General features: G+C 37.1%; 4 protein-coding genes across 6 annotated transcripts; 2 read left to right on the top strand and 2 right to left on the bottom strand.

The window, feature by feature from the left end:
- Positions 1 to 2,339: 2,339 nt before the first annotated feature.
- LOC129293451 (non-specific lipid transfer protein GPI-anchored 5-like) lies at positions 2,340 to 3,377 on the bottom strand. Its single transcript, XM_054931437.1, has 2 exons — positions 2,956 to 3,377; positions 2,340 to 2,701 (listed from the first exon to the last, which is right to left on the bottom strand). Exons 1-2 carry the CDS (start codon positions 3,275 to 3,277, stop codon positions 2,469 to 2,471), a joined length of 555 nt encoding a protein of 184 aa, XP_054787412.1. The 5' UTR covers positions 3,278 to 3,377; the 3' UTR covers positions 2,340 to 2,468.
- Positions 3,378 to 4,490: 1,113 nt separating this feature from the next.
- On the top strand, positions 4,491 to 8,997 carry LOC129322802 (pentatricopeptide repeat-containing protein At1g03100, mitochondrial). 3 transcript variants are annotated; one of them, XR_008596291.1, is made up of 5 exons: positions 4,491 to 4,705; positions 5,017 to 5,127; positions 5,240 to 5,335; positions 5,750 to 7,993; positions 8,266 to 8,997. XR_008596291.1 is itself a non-coding variant. In XM_054969210.1 (5 exons), exons 2-4 carry the CDS (start codon positions 5,068 to 5,070, stop codon positions 7,919 to 7,921), a joined length of 2,328 nt encoding a protein of 775 aa, XP_054825185.1. In that variant the 5' UTR covers positions 4,491 to 4,705; positions 5,017 to 5,067; the 3' UTR covers positions 7,922 to 7,934; positions 8,266 to 8,997. The 3 variants fall into 3 exon arrangements, 1 of the variants encoding a protein (XP_054825185.1); XR_008596290.1 differs by having other exon boundaries at positions 5,750 to 7,986; XM_054969210.1 differs by having other exon boundaries at positions 5,750 to 7,934.
- A 2,552-nt stretch (positions 8,998 to 11,549) lies between these two features.
- On the bottom strand, positions 11,550 to 15,718 carry LOC129290709 (uncharacterized). The gene is made up of 4 exons (XM_054927597.1): positions 14,791 to 15,718; positions 14,211 to 14,333; positions 11,896 to 13,301; positions 11,550 to 11,815 (listed from the first exon to the last, which is right to left on the bottom strand). The coding sequence occupies exons 1-4, from the start codon at positions 15,244 to 15,246 to the stop codon at positions 11,788 to 11,790; spliced, it is 2,013 nt and encodes a 670-aa protein (XP_054783572.1). The 5' UTR covers positions 15,247 to 15,718; the 3' UTR covers positions 11,550 to 11,787.
- Positions 15,719 to 16,722: 1,004 nt separating this feature from the next.
- On the top strand, positions 16,723 to 18,920 carry LOC129301915 (vicilin Cor a 11.0101-like). Its single transcript, XM_054940544.1, has 6 exons — positions 16,723 to 17,275; positions 17,362 to 17,537; positions 17,832 to 17,912; positions 18,015 to 18,284; positions 18,376 to 18,661; positions 18,748 to 18,920. The coding sequence occupies exons 1-6, from the start codon at positions 16,723 to 16,725 to the stop codon at positions 18,918 to 18,920; spliced, it is 1,539 nt and encodes a 512-aa protein (XP_054796519.1).
- The last annotated feature ends 1,784 nt before the right edge of the window (positions 18,921 to 20,704 follow it).

Below are 20,704 nucleotides of genomic sequence, written 5' to 3' on the forward strand. Positions count from 1 at the left end.
CATTTCGGGTATTGCTCACAAATATCGATATCCATCCTCTTTGTTGTTGGAAATCATGACTGTAATGGAAGTGGTTTAGTGTGTAAAATATGCACAGATCTTTGCAATGTGTTCCAGTACAGTGGAGAACTTGCATTCATCTTTCCGTGTTTATTTAGTTGAAAGAGAATTACATCTGTTACAAGAAACAGTAATTTACGCACTGTTTATAGTATTCACTGAGTTATTTGTGATTGTTATTGCTAATGTTAAATATCTCGTCTAACTAGTATTCATAAACAAATAACAAATGGTTTATCTTATTCTTCAATTGAAATTTTCATGATGTTCAGCATATCTAAATTAGGCCCATTGGTTTATAGCCTATTGAAATGCCACTGTTAAAGGAATCTCTACCATATTTTGTTTCACATTACTTTAAGCCTTTCCATCAAAAGAATAGGTAAGGGTATAATTAGCAGGTAAAGAAAGGGCATAGATGTCTTTTGGTATACAATAGGAGCATGAAAAAATCTGCCAAAACAACCCTTTAATTTTTTTTGGGAGCATTTACAATGCTAGAAAGTTAAATATTGATTTTTTTTCCTTATCCTCTGCTCCCTCTATCTAATTTAAATAAAGGTATAAATTTAATCATAAATTATTTTGTAAAAAATTTTTGATAGTTTAAATATAAAAAATATAAAATAAATCATAAAGATAAATTTCGAAATGAGCAACATTACGTGAAAAAGTGGGGTGGCACCTATTGAGAAAAAAATGGTAGAAATCGGTTGAGATGATTGGGCATGTTACAAAGAAGTCAAGGGAGGCACCAGTGAGAAGAGTGGAACATATAACTTTGAGTCCGATTAAGAGAGGTAGAGGAAGGCCTAAAAAAAACAACTTTGGAAATTGTTGAACATGATCTCTTAGTAATAATATTTCTAAAAGCTTAATAAATGATAGAGCACAATGTACGTCTTGCATCCATGTAGTCGACCCCAACCTAATGGGATAAAGGCTTGTTGTTGTTGTATAAAATAAATCATAAACTATTAAAAATGGACGGCCGAACACCTCTCGTTAAATTTTCATTAACGTCCGTCTATCCAAATCTGTGGGACCCATACTCAAGTAATTCTCTCTCCCTTCCACGACGCCGGAACCTATATTGCCAGTCCGAATGCTCGGTTTCTTCTTTGGATTCCTACAAAACTATTTAGTCCCGCCTCTTTACAAATCTGACCTTCGATTTGGGTTTCGCTTCTCAGCTTAGACCTTCCTATAAGCATATTGATTCTCTTCTTGACCTTTCTAGATTTCTTCTTCTCCCTTTATTTTTTCACTCCAACTTCCCTGTTCATCTGCCTAAAGTGAGCAAATTCCCAATGATAGTTCCTTTGAAAAGATTGTTGCCGTTGGTGTGTTGGTTGAACTGCCCCAGCAGCAGAACTACAGGAAGACCATAAGCGTCAGAGAAAGTGTTGAAACCAAAGAGCTGCTAGTTCATAACGATCATGGTGGCTCCACCAGCATCCTTCACTGTTCCCTTTTGTAATTATGTAAATTAGTCCACCAAGCTCACACAAAGCAACCTTTACCTTAACATCCATATTATCCGAGGAACCTGGTGCACAGAAAGCGGTTGCTCGGTTTCCATTAGACGAGGGAAACTATTACAGCCTCGTCAGTGCCTCTCTTCCTTCTATTAGTGTCGCCGCTGCCTATACCATTCGCTGACCCAGGCTCCGATCTTGCATCATCTCCCCTTTCAACCGTCGTTATAGGTTTAACCTTTATTCTTCACTTCAAATCTTAGGTTCCTCTTCACAAAATCTCAACGCCCTCAAATGTGTTGCTTTCAATCGCCAGCTTCAAGATGGCATGAGAGAAAGATGGAGAAGGAGGCAGTAGAAGACAAAGAAGAGAAGAAGGCGTTAGGAGGTGACACATGGCATTCAGCTTTTTTTTTTCAGTCAAAAATATTGTTCAACTAATGGAGATTTGTTCCAAATTGACGGAAGGTTATGGTTGCTTCCTTTTTCATAGTTGATGATTTATAAATCACTTCATAATATAAGTTATTAGATGTTCCATGAAAACTAGTTGCACCTTTATCCTACAATTTTTATCCTACCAAACCAATTATTGAAAAAGCATTCATTTTCATTCTTGAGCCATACCAAATCCGGTTCTTTTTATTTCGTTCCGTTCTTTATTTTTGCTCCATTTCCGTAGCCATTTTCTGGAAACTAAACACGGTGTAAGTGTGTGCGTGTGTATTTATTATACATATGATCCATTAGTGTTTTGCGATCGTTAATGGTCAAATATCTCGCTTAACACACACAAACGAGTATGAGTCATATCATTCTTAATTTGAATATTACGAGTACATAACCAAACTCATCATTACAACCAAACATAAATCTTGAATGGCAGCAAACAATAAAACTTAAAAAATAAAATCTCTGTAGAATGAAAAATCAGAAATAAGTGACAGCAGAGACAAAGGACGCAATGAGAAGGAGTGAGAGCATTGAATGGAAGGAAACTTTCATGGAGCTTCCGTCCGATGAGCCACCGTCTACTGTGGGCACTGTCTTAGAGCCTGCACCTGCACTAGGAATGTCTGAGGCTGAAGGTGCGATGGACCCTTCAGGAGAACCAACTGGAGACCCTGCTGGAGCATTTGAAGGAGTGGTCGGTGCATTACCAGCTGCAGTCATAATTTCATAACATCAGAACAGCATCACAGCATTAACTGTATAGGTTATATATAGATTTAGCTTATTCTTGCCATAAAAAGATGAGACATTGTGATTGATCCAGTTGGTAAGGATCTAATCTATAACCTACAAGTCGTGGGTTCACTGATGTAACAAGTATCCTTTCTGAGCTCAAAATCAAGCCTTTAACTCTGGTAAGCACCAGAATTTAATCCACCTAAAAAAGGGAGATTGTTGTCATTACCTCCTTTACATTGGCTTACGGGTGGAGTTTGCACTTTGCAAGCTCCAGGGAGAGACAGAGCAAGGGTTTGATTAATGGTGATTCCCAGAGAGGAACCACCGCCATTAAGCACGGAGCAGAGGCACTGTGGTGAGGACTGAACCACACTGGAGAGCTGGGAGCAACATGTAGACGATGGGGTTGGTGAACTTCCCGTTATATAGTTAAGGCAAGGGCTCATGCTAGTGAGTGCACTGGTGCAGCTCGATTGTGCAGCGGTTTGAGTCCATTGAGTAGCCACCAGAGCCACAGCTAGAGTCAGCATCATCACTCTGAACGCCATTGTTAATCTTGGGAGGATTTCACAGGTGAAGATTTCTGAAGAATGGATGAGAATGGGCTTGCTTCAGATTCTGGATTCGAATACACTTGGTGTCTGAGTGATAATGGGAAGAGTTGAAGGACGGGTTATATAGGAAAATCAAAGAATGAACAAGTAGATATAGGTCGCCAACTTTTTCTAACTCATGGCCAATTGTTTACACGGAAAGGTTAAGCGGCTGACCTTCTCCTAATAAAATGCGCTTACCACAACCAACAGGCTGCTAATTTGTTTGATTTTTTTTATTATGTTTGACTCCTATCACTACTAATCTGGGGAGCAGATCCACCAAGTTTCGTGTACCGCTTTTCAGTCGGGGCTAGCTATCTTTATATGGAAATTTTAGTTAAAGTAGTTGAACTTCAGCGACATAATTATTTTTTTTCTTATATATATTATATAATTATGTTTTCAGTAAAAATAATTTTGAATGAGCAATTTAACAAGGTATTTTACATAATTACTTAAGTTTAAAGTATAGTAAGACTTTTTCTTCCACAAAAAGTCCTTTGAGTTTTAAAAATAAAAGAGGGATTTATGTGATTTTAACCTCATAAAATTTTTATAATAAAATTTATTTTCAAAAAAATATTTCCTGAAAATGATGAAAAATTTAATTTTATTATTAAATAAAAATATGACATAATATTAATGTATATACTTCCTTTATTGGAATTTAAATAAATTTGATACAGAATCTAGCTCTAAGATAATTAAGATATATTTAATTAAAATGACGGATGTTAGGAGATTTTAGTCTATTAATATATTTTTTAATTTTAGAAATATTTTATTCATAGACATGTTTTTTTATATTGATTCTTGACTATTTTATCTAAAAATTTGTGAAAAAATTAAAAAAATTATAAATATATGATTTAAGATTAAAATACAAAAAATAATAATTTATCTATTTAAATTTTTTGGAATCTAATTATTTTATTGTAATTCAAAGCGTTGAGGGAAAAAATCACACAACTAAATAATGTTTTTTTTTGACCAACTCAAGTATAATACTTTTCAAAAAATAATTGTTTTTTTGTATGACCCAACTCAATATTTTATTTTTGTTTGTGACCCAACCCAATAAACTAGGGAGAATTCAAAATGTTTGTGGCCCAACTGTATATATAGGTAGAATTGGAGCTACAGACCCAATGGAACGGTTAAAATTTGAGGGCACAACATTTCCTCCAATGAAGTTTTAAGAAAACCTTCAATTGCAGTGCCACAAAAAAAAAAAAAAAAAAAAAGAAGACCGCCCCATATCGTTCTCGAATCTCCAGCGAGTCTGCAGGTCACTGATTTTGATTTTGCACTCTACTACAGGGAACCGGTCGCTAGTCGTCGGCGTCACTACGGCTCCGGACTTTCCAAGCTTAGCCTCCGGTATGTACTGTTTTTAAACTATCCATTTCCGACTTGGGAGAATACTATGAAATCAGTTTGTTGCTCCGCAAAGTGAATGCAGTTTGCTTTCGTCTGATAACTGTTGTACATAAACTGAGAAGTGAGAACTGAGGAAGCGAATAAAATGAAAATATATTGAAGCGTAATGATGGGCATTAGAGATTACTCGCTGATAGTTATTGTGAATATAGCGGTCTGCCTTTTCCCCCTGCAAAATGGTTGTTGTTAGATAGCTTGCAACTCTTTTTTATTTCTCTTCATATTCAAATCTTGAGCAATTGGCTTTTCAGGCTCAAATTTTTCCTCTACTTTTTCTGGTGATTTTGTATGGCCTTCCTAAAATGGGTTGGAAAGCAGCTGAGAAACTAATTCGGCACTGGAAGATTCTCAGAGGGGACAATGTAGGAAACTTCTTTTTTTTTGGGAAGTATTTTAGCTTTATTTTTATTCTTTTCTCTAAATTTTCTTAGCTCCCCTCACCGTTATGAGCATTGTTGTTGTCATTTGTCTCAGGCAATGATGATCTGGACCAAGGATAGGGGCAAGATAGGGTTTATTAAGCGCATGATTCACTCTCAGAATCGTGTAATTGTTGAGGGCAAATATCTGGTAAGATTTATGCTCAACTTTACATTTTCGTGAGTTTTTGTGAAGAGAATATGTGAAATTGGTTCATTATTTTTTTTTAAATGTTGGTTTGGTGATTAATATGATGAATTTAATTGATTTTCTGATGTTAATGAACTTATTTTGTGAAAAAATGCCACCATTCTTTATTGGCCCATGAGGTCTATCCCAAAGCTTGGTAAACAACAGTTCAAGCATCATATCTTTATTGCCTATCAGTCTTGGAAGTTTTTGAGAACTGAAGTTCAAGTGAATCGACTGGTTGCTCAATTGCATGGGAAGGCGTGAATCTTTCTAATTACATTTTCACTAACCAAATTCATGAGTCTGTTGTTCAGTTTGCTAGCCTCTTTTCTGGTCTACTCAAATTCACAACCATTTCTTCTGGAGTTACAGAATGAATTCAACCCCCATGGTCCCTATTTCTCAAGTATGTCTGAAACAATCCTGGTCCAGGCTCGAGATCCTGCTAAACTGAATATGGAAATAGAAAATGCTATCAGTGAGAATAAATTAGAAGATACATGGAAGTTACTTGAGCAGCATATGCAAATAGATGGCTTTCCTAGAAAATCTATCGTCAACAAGCTTCTAACCAGTTATGTGGAAAGCCTGGATGTGCAATGGCTTGAAAAAGCTTATGGGTTGGTAGAAAAGGCTATTGAGGAAGGTAAACAGAACTTGTTAGAAAAGGAAGTACTTATGTATCTCTGCTTTGGTCTTGCCAAAGCTGGACTACCAATTCCTGCTTCAACTGTCTTAAGAAAGATGATAGATATGGAGCAATTTCCGCCAGTCACTGCATGGTCTGCAGTTTTGGCCCACATGTCACGAACAGTGGATGGAAGTTATCTTGCTGCTGAGTTGATTCTTGAAATAAGTTATTTGTTCAAGAACAATAGAGTGGATCCACGCAAAAAGAGCAATTCACCTTTGGTAGCTATGAAGCCTGATACTACTGCTTTTAATATTGCTCTGGCAGGGTGTCTGCTGTTTGAGACTACTAGGAAAGCAGAGCAGCTTCTTGACATGATGCCTCAAGTTGGTGTCAAGGCTGATGCAAACTTACTAATAATAATGGCACATGTATATGAGAAGAATGGACGAAGAGAAGAGCTTAAGAAGCTGCAAAGACATATAGAGGAAGCACCTAATCTTACTGATATTCAGTTCCGCCAATTCTTTAATTGTTTGCTCTCTTGCCATTTGAAATTTGGGGACCTAAATTCAACATCAAACATGGTTTTGGAAATGCTAAGGAAATCAAAGGAGGCAAAAAATTCTCTTGCAGCTGCTAAATTTATAACTCATGCACCTGAAATTGATTGTAAATATTCTCCCGGACTAGCTTCCATGCTTAGTTTGAGTGACACTAAGGACTCAGATTGTTTAGAATATGACAAGCCGATGAGAAACACCATCCTGTCTTATGAAGATTTCTCTGGAGATCGGAATTTCTTAAAACTTGAAGCTGAGTCAAAGGCTGTTCTTGGTTCTTTGTTTGCGAAGTTGCAGAGACATGTTGACTTGATTACAACAAAATATGGTATACTCCAGCCAACTGAATCAATTTATGTGAAACTGGTTAAAGGTTTTCTAGAAACTGGCAAAACCAAGGATTTGGCGGAGTTTCTAATCAAGGCAGAAAGAGAAGATTCCCCGCTTTCCAATGATAGCTCAATATTGATTCATGTCATTAATACATGTATTTCACTGGGATGGTTGGATCAAGCACATGACCTTCTTGATGAGATGCGGCTAACTGGAATTAAAGCTGGCCCATCTGTGTATGCCTCTCTCTTGAAAGCCTATTGTCAAGCAAATAGGGCTGCAGAAGTCACTTCACTTTTAAGAGATGCAAGGAAGGATGGTATCCAGCTGGACTCTAGTTCTTATGAGGCAATGATCCAATCCAGGGTGCTTCAGGAGGATACAAGAGGAGCTCTCCGTTTATTCAAAGAGATGAAAGTGGCTAAAATTCCAAAAGTTGGACAAGAAGACTCTATCACGCTGCCTAAAAATTATGTACAGAAAGATGAATCTGGGTTGATGATGAATCTGTTGCAGGAAATCAAAGAAGGACAGAAAGTGAATTATGAGCTTCATGATTGGAATAATGTAATCCATTTTTTCTGTAAGAAGAAACTGATGAAAGATGCTGAAAAGGCTCTGAAGAAGATGAGGAGCCTAGGCCACACACCAAATGCACAAACTTTCCATTCTATGGTCACTGGGTATGCTGCTATTGGAGGGAACTATCTGGAGGTAACAGAACTCTGGGGTGAGATGAAAGCTCTTAATTCTTCAGTCTCAATGAAGTTTGATCAGGAACTTCTCGATTCAGTGCTATATACATTTGTGAGGGGTGGATTCTTCAGTCGAGCCAATGAAGTTGTGGCAATGATGGAAAAATCTAACATGTTTATTGACAAGTACAAGTATCGGACGCTATTCTTGAAGTATCATAAAACACTTTATAAAGGCAAGGCTCCAAAGTTTCAGACAGTAGCCCAATTAAACAAGAGGGAAGCAGCCCTGGCTTTTAAAAATTGGGTCGGCTTGAGTTGAAGTCTTTGGCCAAGTATTAGCTCTTGGAATCTATCATCTTTGTGACTTTAGGCTGCTAAAATTCAGTAAGATGTATTCTCAGTTTTGCCCTTTTGTATTAGAGTTGAAGTTGGAAGTGCAATTGATAAGTATAATCTATCTGTACATTAAAAATCAATCAATATATTTTTGTAATGTTAAATAAATCTTCTAGACAGATAGATCGTTATTTTTTTTGGTTGGTTGATGAGTGTACGCATTTGTTCTTCCATTATCTGGTTGTTCATTGTTATGAGTGACAAACTGAGTAGCGTACTCGAGTAAAATTTGCATTGATAGCCCTTTGCTTTGCCTCCTTTTTGTAGGTATAACAGAAAGCAAGGACAAGGTCAGGAACAGGGGATCTTTTCAGTTGAAGCCTCGAGTCATGCCTCAAACATACTGCTTCTTGATCCAATGACAGTGTATCACATGCATTCATACACAAGACTCTAATCTGTCGGCCTGCAGGATGACAAAATAATATCCTCTACTTGTCTCGCTATTACAGGAAGCCTTGCTAGGTTGAAATCAATGTCTTTGAAGATGGTCCATGCTCCATAATCTGTGTGTCCCGAGATCTTGAAGATAAGAACCACCTCAACCGATTTAGTCCGTTCATATCTTGTGGAATGTAATCCCCTTTTCTGTTTAAGCGATCTTTTTAAGGCTGGCAATATCCCTTCCTTGTTCTCCGCTTCATCTGCATGATCTGGGCTGTAACACTTGTCATGGACGTGACATTGAAGAGAAGTCTATGCACTTGGATGCAATCGTGAATGCGTTTGCCGGCCCTGAATCTTACCCGCCGTCTCTTTATAAATCTGTTTCATGTGCGGCGGGAACACTAGATTTGTTAATGAGTTCAAGATCCATCCCCCTCTTATTTATTTATTTTTTTTAAAAAAGGCCTATCCACCTTGTGCATTTAACCAATTTGTATTTTATATCATTGTTGCTGCTGGTCCCAGATATAGTGCGATGAACATCTTGTTAGAATCGGGAGAAGAACTTAGGTGCTAAAATAGAGAAGGAATGCCTGACCTTTGAAGTGATTATGTGCCTTATTTCATTCACGTTGCTATCCCATCACAATAAGCAGGATATGACTCGAGTCTCCCTCCCTTTTCTCGGTCACTCTTTTAAGTAAATGGCTGTCTCACTTTCAAGCGTAATGGCATTTAGTAATCGTTTTTCTTCGGGAACATCCAATGAAATTTCATTGTGGCTGGCAAGTTATTAGTAAATCCAAATATTAAATGTAAATGATTCAGGACCAGCACATTGCGAAATGTTGTCACTCTGGTCAGTCAATAAGTGCTTCGAGGCAATTTGTCTCGCGTTTTTCTTTATATAAACGCCTAGCATGAAAAACGAAAGCATAAACATAATTTCTTTACGTGCCATTCCCAACAAATGCGTAGACTGTGCTGATTTAAACTAGTGGTCTTAGGTTCAAATATTGGGAGAGCTTTGCTTATCCTCCTAACTGACTGCCCTTGCCGGATAAGATAGTTGTTCATCCACAAAGTTCAAGATTTTTTTGCTAGAGGAAAATAGAGTCCCTTGCACTTGAACCAACGAAATATTGTTATTTTCAATATGCAAAAATAATAATAATTTAAGAACTGCTTGTGTATGTGGGGGGGCATTATAAAGTAAAAGATTATGAAGGAAAAAAAAAATGCATAAATGATGAGGCCTTATGCCCCAAATGCGAAAGGGTTGTTGGGAGGTGCACGAGAAATGACATTTTGCTGCTAAACCAACGGGTGGAAAGTATAATGACACCCACAAGACCGCACATGGGAGTTGCTTTTCGCCCGCTTTCATAGGCTGCGTTTGGCATGCTTAAATTGGAGAGGGTGGGATTGGAGTTGACAAAAGAAATAGCATTTTGACTTGTTTAGCATGATGGAAATCAATTCTATTTCAAAATCATTTCCACTAAAACTAATGGAATTGATTTCTATAATTAAACCTCAGTTTTGCAATTTCATATTTCATCTCCATCTACATCTCCACACCTTTAACCATGGTGCCCCTCCATTTTGGCAAGAAGATCAGAGTGGATGATGAAGAGAAGATCGGCGAGAAGACCTCGAACCTTTACTTAGCCAATTGATCTTCCACTGTCGCTCATCCAAATCCTCACTTCTCTCTCTCGATCTTAGCAATGTCTGCCTTCACTCTTCTTCATTGATGGTGACATTTGGAATTTCAACAGTGACAATCTCTTCTTCATTGACAGTGATAGCAAAGACGATCTCTTTCATTGATTGTTGCCGCCAATACTATCTCTTCTTCAGTCTCCTTTGATGGCAATTTCTCTCTTACCTATTATCGATCTCCTCCTCTACTGTCAAAATCACACTAGATTCACTTTATTTAAAAGCATGATCCATTTATTTTTGTATATTGTACGATTTGTTGATTCCTATTCGATTTTGGTTGATTTTTTCCTTGTATATTTTTGTTCTCCCTAAGTTGATTTCTATTTGATTCTAATGGGTGGAGGTATTTTTTTCAAGGTTTAATGGTAAAAAATTAATTGAAGATATTGATTATCATCAAAGTTCTCAATTGGTTTGGGTTCTGTTAGTGTAATTTTTTTATGAAGGATATTTTAATCTTTTTAATAAAAATTATATCAAAATTTCACAGACATATCAAACATATTTTCAAACTTCATTTTCATATTCATATTCACTTCCATCAAAATTATTCAGTGTCCCAAACGGGGCATAACTCTTTCTCACACAAACATTACGTCTCTTTAATTTCTTCAGTATTTGTGAGCCGACAACCATCATTTCTGCTTCCTCTGCTCTCTTCTTTGCCATCCAAATCTACACACCTATATTTTATATTTATCAAAATAATTAATATCTCAGTCAACACGTCATCGCCCGATATATATCATATATGTATATATAATCATTTTGAATAATATGACTAATTCCTGTATTCCGTATAGATATGACACAACAAAACACGTATAGATATGAAGAGAAATAAAGAATATTGTAAAAATGAAAATCAAATATGAACTTCGAAGATAATCACAATTCACTACTCTCTGACCCAAACTATACAATTTCTTGCCAGTCTATTTTTTTTAAATATATGAATATCTGTTTATGAAAACTATTATTTAGATATCGACCCAGATATTTTTTTCAAAATGCTCAGGCGACAAGCCCTACTGATGTTCCAGTTGTAGCATATTTGTTGAGTACTCCCTTTGATCTACATAACTAATTTATAGTTATTAAGGAAATTAGTGGAGTTAGCTATACACCAAAAATAAAAAGTGTACTGGTTTTCTAAAAATACCTTCTGTAACTCACGAATAAATCACTAAACTGTTGAATTAATGTCTTCATCAGTTTAATAAAATAATCTACTTATAACTGATTTAATATTATGATTTTGATCATCAACCTTTGAACCAGTACAAATAATGAGGGATAGAATAGAAGCATTGATAAGCGAACTGCACAAGGGGCAGACTCCATTCATCAGGACAGGGAGTCAATTCTGCAAAATGGCCATTCCTATATTTCTTTTGATATGTTTCCAAATGGTTTACGGGTCGTAGATGATCAAGTCGTTGAGAAACTGAGACAGTACTCTCTTTAAAATTGACAAGAAAATGTTCTGAGAAACATCTTCGGCATAAATTACAGTATAAACTCAGCAGTTGACATGTTCTGAACTCTACAAACGAAACAATATCTGAATATTGAGCAGATAAAAATCTAAGCAGCGAGTGCTACAATTTTAGTAGCTACTGGCTGGCCAAAAAGACAAACTTACGAGGAGGGAAGCATTTTCCACGCTGGCCTTCACCTAACAGGCCTATGATTGATCGTCCTGCATTTTTACCAGACATCATGACAGAACGCATGGGCATGGCAAGTAGGGCGCTGTAAAAAGGCATGTGAATTTCTCACCGTTTGGGCTTCCTCGCGTTCTGGCCCTCACCCCTCACTTCTGATAGCCTTGATTTGATACCATTGCCTGGCATTATTGGTGGTCTATCCAGGAAGCTATTTGTGGGATCTCGTGACGGCCAAGCCTGTGCAGATTGCCTGGTTGGACTAGCATAAATTCTGGAAGATGCAAGCCTGGATCCAGACAAAATTTGATCTCTCAGACCTTTTACTGATTTATGGCCTTGCATTTCATCATCGTATCCTTTTCCTTGATCTTGCTTCTCCAGTTCAGAGAAGCCTTCCCAATCTATTCCATCTCCAAAATTTTGAAGCTTCTCAGCTTGAGTTCCCCATTCCAGTCCATCTGATATGCTCCTTTGCAGAGACATGCTTTTCCTAGAAACTTTCCCAGAAGTAGACCTCCTCCCTTTCACTTCTTCGTCAATCGGATATCTTCTGGTATCAAGCCTGCTTTCAGAGGGGTAGCTCCACTTGTAGCTCTTGTGGTTGTCCATATTTAACTCAATAGAATGCATGTCACTTTCAGCTGAGTCTTCTCTGCATTCTAGTCCATCGTCTACCTCACCTCCATCATCCTCTTTATCTTCATTATGATGGGAATCAAAACGAGTTTTGCCCAGATAGAAAGCAATTTCTTCATCATTCAAGTGTGTGGAACTGCGTCCTTTTTCTCTAATTTGTTTGTTTCCCATGAAAGCCTCTAGTTGATTCCTGAGCTTATCAACAGTTGCATTCTTTTCCTCAAGCTGATATCTTGCTTCAGAAAGTTTTGGTTGAGCTCTCTCCTCATGTAACATATCAGCTAACTGCATTATTTCCTTTTCCTTTTCTACCTCTTCACAAACTTTTGCAGACTCTATTTTATTTAACTCAGATCTATCTTCACCAACATCTCTTGCCAACTCATCACATACTTGTTCAAAAATTTCTCTAGCTCTCTTCTCACTCTCAAGTTGTTTCACCACTTTAAGCAAGGATGCTTTTGTCTCAGCCAGTTCTCTTCCTAGCTTTTTGTTTAAGCTTTCAAACCGTCTTCTTAATTTTCTCTCTACATCAAGTTCACCAGCAACAGATTCAATTGCAGCTTCAATAATTTCTTTCTCCTTGCTTTTCCACGCTGCTTTTTCTTCAGCAAAACACTTCATCAAATAATTTAACTCATTTTTATCTGAGCGCTGTTCCTGGATAAGCTGATTGACCTGCAGGCGAGCCCTCTCCAGCTCAGTATGTAGAGCAGAGATTAGGGACATACTAGAAGAAGGACGATCTTCATGACCCCACAAGCGGTTTATTATTTTAAGGAGTTCTTTTGACGTTGTTAAAGCATTACTAACATCTTTCAAACGTGTCTTGGCTCCAATAGTAGATGAAGTAGGTGTCTGTGCACGAGATCTGGTTTCCACCTGTGGAAAGACCAAAATATGAGTCTTCTTCCCCCCCCCCCCTTTTAACCCGAAATTTAAATTGTGAAAAGCTAACTCAATTTGAGTTGGGCACTTTATCTACAATTGCATGTTACTCTATTCATACACGTCCGGTTGTTTTAAGCGAGTGTGGGGAATAGAGTAACGACTAAAAAAAAAAAAAATCGAATCTCCTATACCAAGCAACAGAACAAGAATTTGGTCACTGTGGGACGTATAGAGAACTTGAAATGTTCTAATTCACTTCAACAGATTCCATGCAGCAAAGAGCTGAATGAATGATTCACAATTTTTTTATACTTTTTAAACAAGCCCATGGAACCGTTAAGCAGATTAATAATATAATTAGGAAGGTTAAGGGTGATAAGGGCAATGATCCACAAGGGAACATATTTGCATGAACCCTTTCATTGCCATGACCTGAGGATTTGTTAATCAGTGACCCAGGAAAACAATTAAGTCGCTCACTTCAGTTTATTGAAGTAAGGTTGTGTCATATATGTGGCTATCTTAGACACAAACATGCGGAATCAATTATGTGAGTGGGTAGATGTGTCGGATGCAATTTATTATGTCAGTATTACAATTGAGGATATGGAACATACTTGCCAAACATTGAATACCCATTTTTCTTGGGGAAACCTAAAAACTTCCCCTAAAAATACGAATGGAGGCATTGAACAAGTAGTGATTTTCGACCCTAGAAATGCAGAATAACTTCTAGCTAGCATATCTAACAAGAATGCCTTGAAATCCCAGGTATCTCATGTCATAAATAAGATGATTGCCGATGTGAAGTATAGAATGCATGAAAAGGGATGGGTTAAGAGAATAGAAGAAAGAAAAGCTAGAAGCTTCCAGAACTATATAAATCTTTGCACTAACTACCTCCATAAGACTGGCATTGCTAAGAGAATCTAGCGGACCAACTTGGTGGTCCGTGAGCCTCAGCCTCTGAGGAATGGATGGGGTTCGTCTATGGCGACTACCTGTTCCAGATCTATCCATCCTCTACAAAAAGGTAACAAAACTTCGTAAGGAGAGAAAAATAAAATGTACGATTAACATCAACATGAATAGTGTAGCAGAAGTTCCATGCTTCAAAGACCGACGAAGGTAAATTTTGAAATTATAGGAACTTAACATTCCAAGTTGTATTATTTAATTTACAATACGTAAGAGGGTTCAGACACGGATAAAATATATAAAGGTCAACAAAACCCAATATATTAGCCATCTACAATATAGCCAATTAGCCACTAGACAACAGCCCACCATAGCCAATCAAGAGGAACATAACAAGCAAACAAAATAGAGATGAAAATCAATCCTCATTCAATATTTATGTGAATATAATCTTGTAACTGGTTCCTGATTCCTCCTCTTATATCGAAACAAGACTGAAAACGAACGGAACGCATTTTTTTGGCCAAACCGAAATGCAAGTTTGAAAAACAAAAATATTCACCTCTGATACGGGACTATGCGATGGATCGAATAAATGGGGAGGCAACGAACCAGAATGTATCGACCTTGCCGCCAACTTTTCCCTTGCTTTCAACTCTTTCTTCAGCCGTCTATCATCAGATCCTTGTCTAACGCTCGGAGAAGGAATCTCATTCATCTCCCACAGCGTCGCAGCGAGCTTCCTTGCTGACACAGGAGCTTGTTTGGCCTTGCTACCTGTCTGGGATGGTGGATACTTGGGGGACTCTAGGGCCCGCATAGCGGACGCGGGAGATCTTGAGTTCATCAGTTTCCATGTGGGCACTGGTGTACTTGATCCGCCCCTCTTGCGGACAAGAATGGCCCTTTTGAATCTGTAGTTTTGGTGTACGGAGGAGGTAGATGATGCCGATGTAGAGCAACCTCGTTTTCTGATCTTCCCAAGAACCAAATCCATGCTTCGAATTTGCCTAGGCATCAGCAAACCTCAATACTCAGATCACCAAGAATCTGAGAGAATAGGTAAACCTCAGCATGACATAGATCACAGCATTTGTTGCTCCAGCATGGAATACTGGGAAAACCAGAGAAAGCGAAAAAATAAATAAACGAGGATTTTGTATTACAATGCGGTTCAAGCCTTCAAATCAGATACGGACCGTCGCCGCAAGGAGGGACATGTGTAGTGATATTAACTGTCGGATGAAATGGTGATGGAATCGTAAGGCATTAATTGGTGAGAGATGGGATGGGAAATGGGCAGCGTACGATAGGGGAAATAAACAAAGAAAATAAAACATTTAGCAACAAACATCACTTTCAGTGTGCTTTTCTAGTTACAAAACTACCAGATCTACCATCAAATTGCTAGATCTGAAGAAAATCGCACTGTTGCAGCTTGTGAGACCTGGTGTGGAAAAGGAAAAATGGAGGAAGAAGACGAAATAAGAAGAGATGCGATAGCTTTTTTACCAGTTGGACACAATGATATCAATTATCTTTTCTCTTTCTACGTGCCATGTGTACTAATGTTAAAGATAAAGAAAGGGGAGTGGAAGAGGCGGGAATTGGAATGGTAAAAAGAGGAATTTTTTTTTATTGGTCAATGTAAAAAGTTTTGGGAAGAAGAATTTAAGTTGATATTATGGAATGTTATTTGATTTTTGTGAGAATCTCTTTACTATTTATGCAGTTATGCCCATGAGAAATGGTGAGATAAAATAAAATCTATTAAAATATTAATTTTGTAAGCGATTTAAAAGATAAATTGTTAATATTTGATAATTTTTTATCTTTAAATGAATTTTTTTATTTAAATATGTGCTTTTTATATTTTTATATGTATATTATATAAAAGCTATTAAATTAAATATGTCAGGTCTGTTTTAATTCAATGTCTAGTCCGTTTTTTAAAATCTTGTTTCCTCTATTTTTTTTATAAAGTTTTATTAACGACTTTAGGCATGTGGATAAAAATTTATTTAAAACTACTTTCAATAATTGACGAACAATATAAAATTACATTAAATCACTCACAAGTTTGCTGGTGACTAGCTACCTACGTTTTTTTTTTTGGGTCAAACTTACGTTTATTTTTTTGCACATATATAATAAAACAGTCACAATGTTAATGGCAAACGCCAATATCATTCGATCCAAAAATTAAACACCCATGCAAGCTCGAGCCTCGTCGCTTTGCCGCTTTGGCATATATTGTCCGGAAGAGTCGAGACATTAGCATCCAGTGTAGATAGACATAGACTTTGTGTTACGCGACAATTAATCCCTTCATGCATTTGCTCATGTATTATTGTTAAGACACGTTACCCGACACTTGTCCTCGTGCATGTCATCCATTCCATCATTCTCGTACCATCTCCCTCCCTATAAATCCCACCCTCACTATCATTTATCAATGCCTGTACTCTGGACCTTGTCGTTCTTCTTCAACAAAATGGCCATGGATACCAAGCTCCTTCTAATTCTCTTGCTGTCCTCCCTAATAGCCTTATTTTCTGCATGTCTAGCACAGTCCGCCCAAGGAACAGAGATAGACCCTGAACTTAAAACATGCAAACACCAGTGCAGACAACAGCAGCAGTATAGCGAGAGTGACGAACGTAAATGTCTGGAAAGATGTGACAGGTATCATCGGATGAAGGAGGAGCGAGAGAGAGAAATAGAAGAGGAAGTCCGGAGAAGGAAAGAGCATGAGATGGAAGAAACGGGAAGTGACGATCATCATAGATCACGTACGGAAAGCAAAGAAGAAGAAGAGTGCGAGGAGGAGGAGGAAGAGGGAAATCCTTTTGTTTTCGGGGACGAACAGTTTGAGAGGAGAGTCGAGACAGAGGATGGCACAGTTCGGGTTCTCCAGAAGTTCACCGAAAAATCCAAGCTTCTTCGGGGCATTGAGAATTTTCGTTTTGCTGTTTTAGAAGCTCAGCAACATTCTTTCGTATCTCCATGTCACTTCGATTCTGAGCTCGTTATCTTCACTGTCAAAGGTACGGAATATAAGTTGTAAAATTCCTGGCCAAACTCTATTAGCTTTCACTCACGTTGTTGGCTGTTCACTTTGTATAATTTACAGGGCGAGCTACCATCGGGTTGGTGGGGGAAGACAAAACAGAAAGATTCAACCTTGAACAAGGAGACATCATGAGGATACCATCAGGTACTCCTTTTTACATCGTCAACAGGGATGAGAACGAGAAGCTCCTTCTTGCCCAGCTCCATATTACTATCTCTATCCCTGGACATTTTGAGGTTACTTTCATTTCCCTTTTCTAGTTTCAATATGAGTAATTAGATTGTGAATCCCGAGTTTCATCCAAGGATTGTTCATGCGTGCGGCTTCAATACATATAAACACTATTGATGCGAATTCCAAAATATGCACGAATGAAGGTGGTTAAGCCAGAGTGAATCAACATAAATGCGTGCGCGCGCATTCATGAACATTGAGCAACTGTTGATGATGTAGTGTATTTTTTGACAAGACGATACAAATATGTCCGAGCTATCATATTGATCCTAAAGAAACCAAGTTTATATATGTAGGCATTTTATGGGCCTGGTGGGCGAGACCCAGAATCAGTTTTGAGAGCATTCAGCTGGGACGTACTTGAAGCTGCATTAAAGGTAGATCCTGATCAATATAGAGTACAAATCTTTCTTTTCTTTGTTTGTTTCCACCGAAATCATAATGGTTTCTTTTTGTTGCCTTATTTAAAAATGAATCAGGGGCAGAAGGAGAACCTGGAGAGGCTGTTCGGAAGACAAAAGAAGGGAAGCATTTTCAGAATATCCAGAGATCAAGTACGGTCTCTGAGCAAGAGATGGGAAGGTCCTAGAATTTGGCCCTTCGGAGGGCAAGGGAGGGGTCCATTCAATATCTTCCACAACAAACCATCTGTTTCCAACGACTACGGCCGTCTCTATGAAGTGGGCCCTGAAGACCAGAGCGACCTTGATAACCTCAATCTCATGATCAGCTTCGCTAACATTACCAACGTATCTATCCAGCACTAACCTTAAAGTGTATAGAAGTAACAGCTTTCTGGTCGGTCGTAACATGTTGTCGGTTCCATGTTAAAATTGGCAGGGATCTATGTCGGCTCCTTTGTACTACACAAAGGCAATCAAGATAGGTATGGTGACGGAAGGCATTGGAGAAGTTGAGGTTGTGACTCCACACATGTCAGAAGAACAGCAGAAGAGGAAGAAAAGCAGCCCAAGATACAGGAGGGTAAGCGGTCGGTTAAGGCCGGGGGTGGTGTTCGTTGTCCCCGCGGGGCATCCCTTCGTGACCATGGCATCCAGGGAAAGCAACCTGCAGATACTCTGCTTCGAGGTTAATGCACGAGGGAACAAGAGGCTGGCTTTTGCAGGTATTGTATTGTTTTTTTGATGATGGTTGGAGTTAATTAGGAAGAAGTGAAAAGTAACGGGTGGCGGTGGTTGAAAAATGGAACAGGGAAGAGGAACATAGTGAAGGCGATGGACGGGAAAGCGAAAGAGCTGGCGTTCATGTGGGCGGAGGAGAAGCTGAACGCCGCATTTAGCAGAGAAGAGGATACCTTTTTCCCTGGGCCTCAGAATCACGAGGAGGAGGAGGAGGAGGAGGAGGCTCGTCGTGCTGAGGCGTAAGAGGTGAAGAGTTGAGAGAAACAAGCATGGCCGGTTGAGAATGTTTTTGTTCAAGCAAGTGGTGTGTTTGTGTTTGTATAATTTAAAAGGGGCGGGGGTAGGGGGTAGGGGGGAGGGTCTATCCTAATGTACATAGGAAATGAAATAAGAATGACCCCACCTAGGCCCCTACCTCGATTTCTGTCAGTTTTTGTGAAGGCAAATCGGATGAATGTTCTTTGCTTTGATTATTTTGACGAGGTAAGTAACGATCTGCTTGACTTGAGGAGCAACCCTGCTTCTGCACGCCTTGGTTGGCAAACCGAAATGAGTGTTTTGACAAGTAAATGACCTTTACGATTTCCTAACAAGTTTTACTGTGTTTTGGACTTCGAATTCATTAGTTGTGAATATATATATATATATATTCCTTCCCTTTAAAATATATATATATATATATAAAGTAATTGTTAAAAAATTGGACCTTAAAAAATATTTTATATTTTTAATTTTTTTAATTATTACATTTTTTTTAAAGTGTAAATAGAGAGTTTTTAATAAAAATAGATATAAAAAAATAAAATTAATTTAAAAATAAATAATTATATTATTGAGGTGAAATTTAATCAAATATATTTTATATTTTTAATTAAAAATGCTTTATATTTTTTTAAATATTTTTAATTTTTTAATTATTACATTTTTTTAAAGTGTAAATAGAGGGTTTTTAATAGAAATAGATATAGAAAAATAAAATTAATTTAAAAATAAATAATTATATTATTGAGGTGAAATTTAATTAAATATATTTTATATTTTTAATTAAAAATGATTTATATTTTTTAAATATTTTTAATTTTTAATTATTACATTTTTTTAAAAGTGTAAACAGAGGGTTTTTAATAGAAATAGATATAGAAAAATAAAATTAATTTAAAAATAAATAATTATATTATTGAGGTGAAATTTAATTAAATATATTTTATATTTTTAATTAAAAATACTTTATATTTTTTAAACAGAGAAAATATATGATTTAACACATTGGCATAACCACAATGTGAATGTCCCACTCGTAAAATGTTGAGGTCGGAAATGGGGGGCCATCATGGTTCTGTTTATTAAATTTTTTTTTTTGTAAGAAATAAGAATGACAAAAATTTATTACGAAATAATAGAACGCATTTGCTGCCTTGCTGGGTTTAATTTTGGGGAGGGATTTGAAAAAAATAAATATGCAATTGATTATTTAAAAATTAAATATTTTTAAAATATATTTATTTAAATTAATTTAATTCTATTTTTTCCCTTTTTTATTTGTGTGGAATTGAAATATAACTTTATTTTTAAAAGATTTTTTTTTTGTAATTTATGCAGGATTCCATGATAATTTTAAGGTATTGTTAACTGATTTTATATAAAGATTATAATAGTTAATTATACTTATTTGGTCCTTCAATTTAATTTCAATTTTTATAGTCCTTTGTAATACATTTTAATGAGAGATCTTCCTATGGATCATGATAGTCTGTAAATTTTGATTTTATGTTTGCACTTTTCAGTCAAAAAAAAAAAAGCCCTCTCTCTCAATTTCCCTTTTTTCTGGGCCTTAATGCCTCAAACACGGACCATTATTTGAAATCAACAATAAGGACCTCCAGCCCATATGGCATAGTTATGTCATGGATAGGTATGTGCGTGGTGGCTCTCTAGCCTATAACCATTGATCAAGAAAAAAAAAATTAATCTGTTATTTGACATGAAAAAGGGCCTTCTACCAAAAAAAAATGAAAAAGGGCCAGTCT

Source organism: Prosopis cineraria, unplaced genomic scaffold, assembly GCF_029017545.1.
Source record: "Prosopis cineraria cultivar Desert tree isolate PC_DT_omini unplaced genomic scaffold, ASM2901754v1 PC1, whole genome shotgun sequence".
Lineage (NCBI taxonomy): Eukaryota > Viridiplantae > Streptophyta > Magnoliopsida > Fabales > Fabaceae > Prosopis > Prosopis cineraria.

Bases quoted from the DNA above. Each gene is read 5' to 3' on its own strand.
- LOC129293451 (XM_054931437.1), bottom strand. From the start codon at position 3,277: ATGGCGTTCAGAGTGATGATGCTGACTCTAGCTGTGGCTCTGGTGGCT. The intron at 2,702-2,955 runs GTAATGACAACA...TTATGACTGCAG, and splicing joins CGTAAGCCAATGTAAAGGAG to CTGGTAATGCACCGACCACT.
- LOC129322802 (XM_054969210.1), top strand. From the start codon at position 5,068: ATGGGTTGGAAAGCAGCTGAGAAACTAATTCGGCACTGGAAGATTCTC. The intron at 5,128-5,239 runs GTAGGAAACTTC...CATTTGTCTCAG, and splicing joins AGATTCTCAGAGGGGACAAT to GCAATGATGATCTGGACCAA. The intron at 5,336-5,749 runs GTAAGATTTATG...CTGGAGTTACAG, and splicing joins TTGTTGAGGGCAAATATCTG to AATGAATTCAACCCCCATGG.
- LOC129290709 (XM_054927597.1), bottom strand. From the start codon at position 15,246: ATGCCTAGGCAAATTCGAAGCATGGATTTGGTTCTTGGGAAGATCAGA. The intron at 14,334-14,790 runs GTGAATATTTTT...ACCTTTTTGTAG, and splicing joins CGCATAGTCCCGTATCAGAG to AGGATGGATAGATCTGGAAC. The intron at 11,816-11,895 runs GTGAGAAATTCA...GTAAAAATGCAG, and splicing joins AACGCGAGGAAGCCCAAACG to GACGATCAATCATAGGCCTG.
- LOC129301915 (XM_054940544.1), top strand. From the start codon at position 16,723: ATGGCCATGGATACCAAGCTCCTTCTAATTCTCTTGCTGTCCTCCCTA. The intron at 17,913-18,014 runs GTAGATCCTGAT...AAAATGAATCAG, and splicing joins TACTTGAAGCTGCATTAAAG to GGGCAGAAGGAGAACCTGGA. The intron at 18,662-18,747 runs GTATTGTATTGT...AAAATGGAACAG, and splicing joins CAAGAGGCTGGCTTTTGCAG to GGAAGAGGAACATAGTGAAG.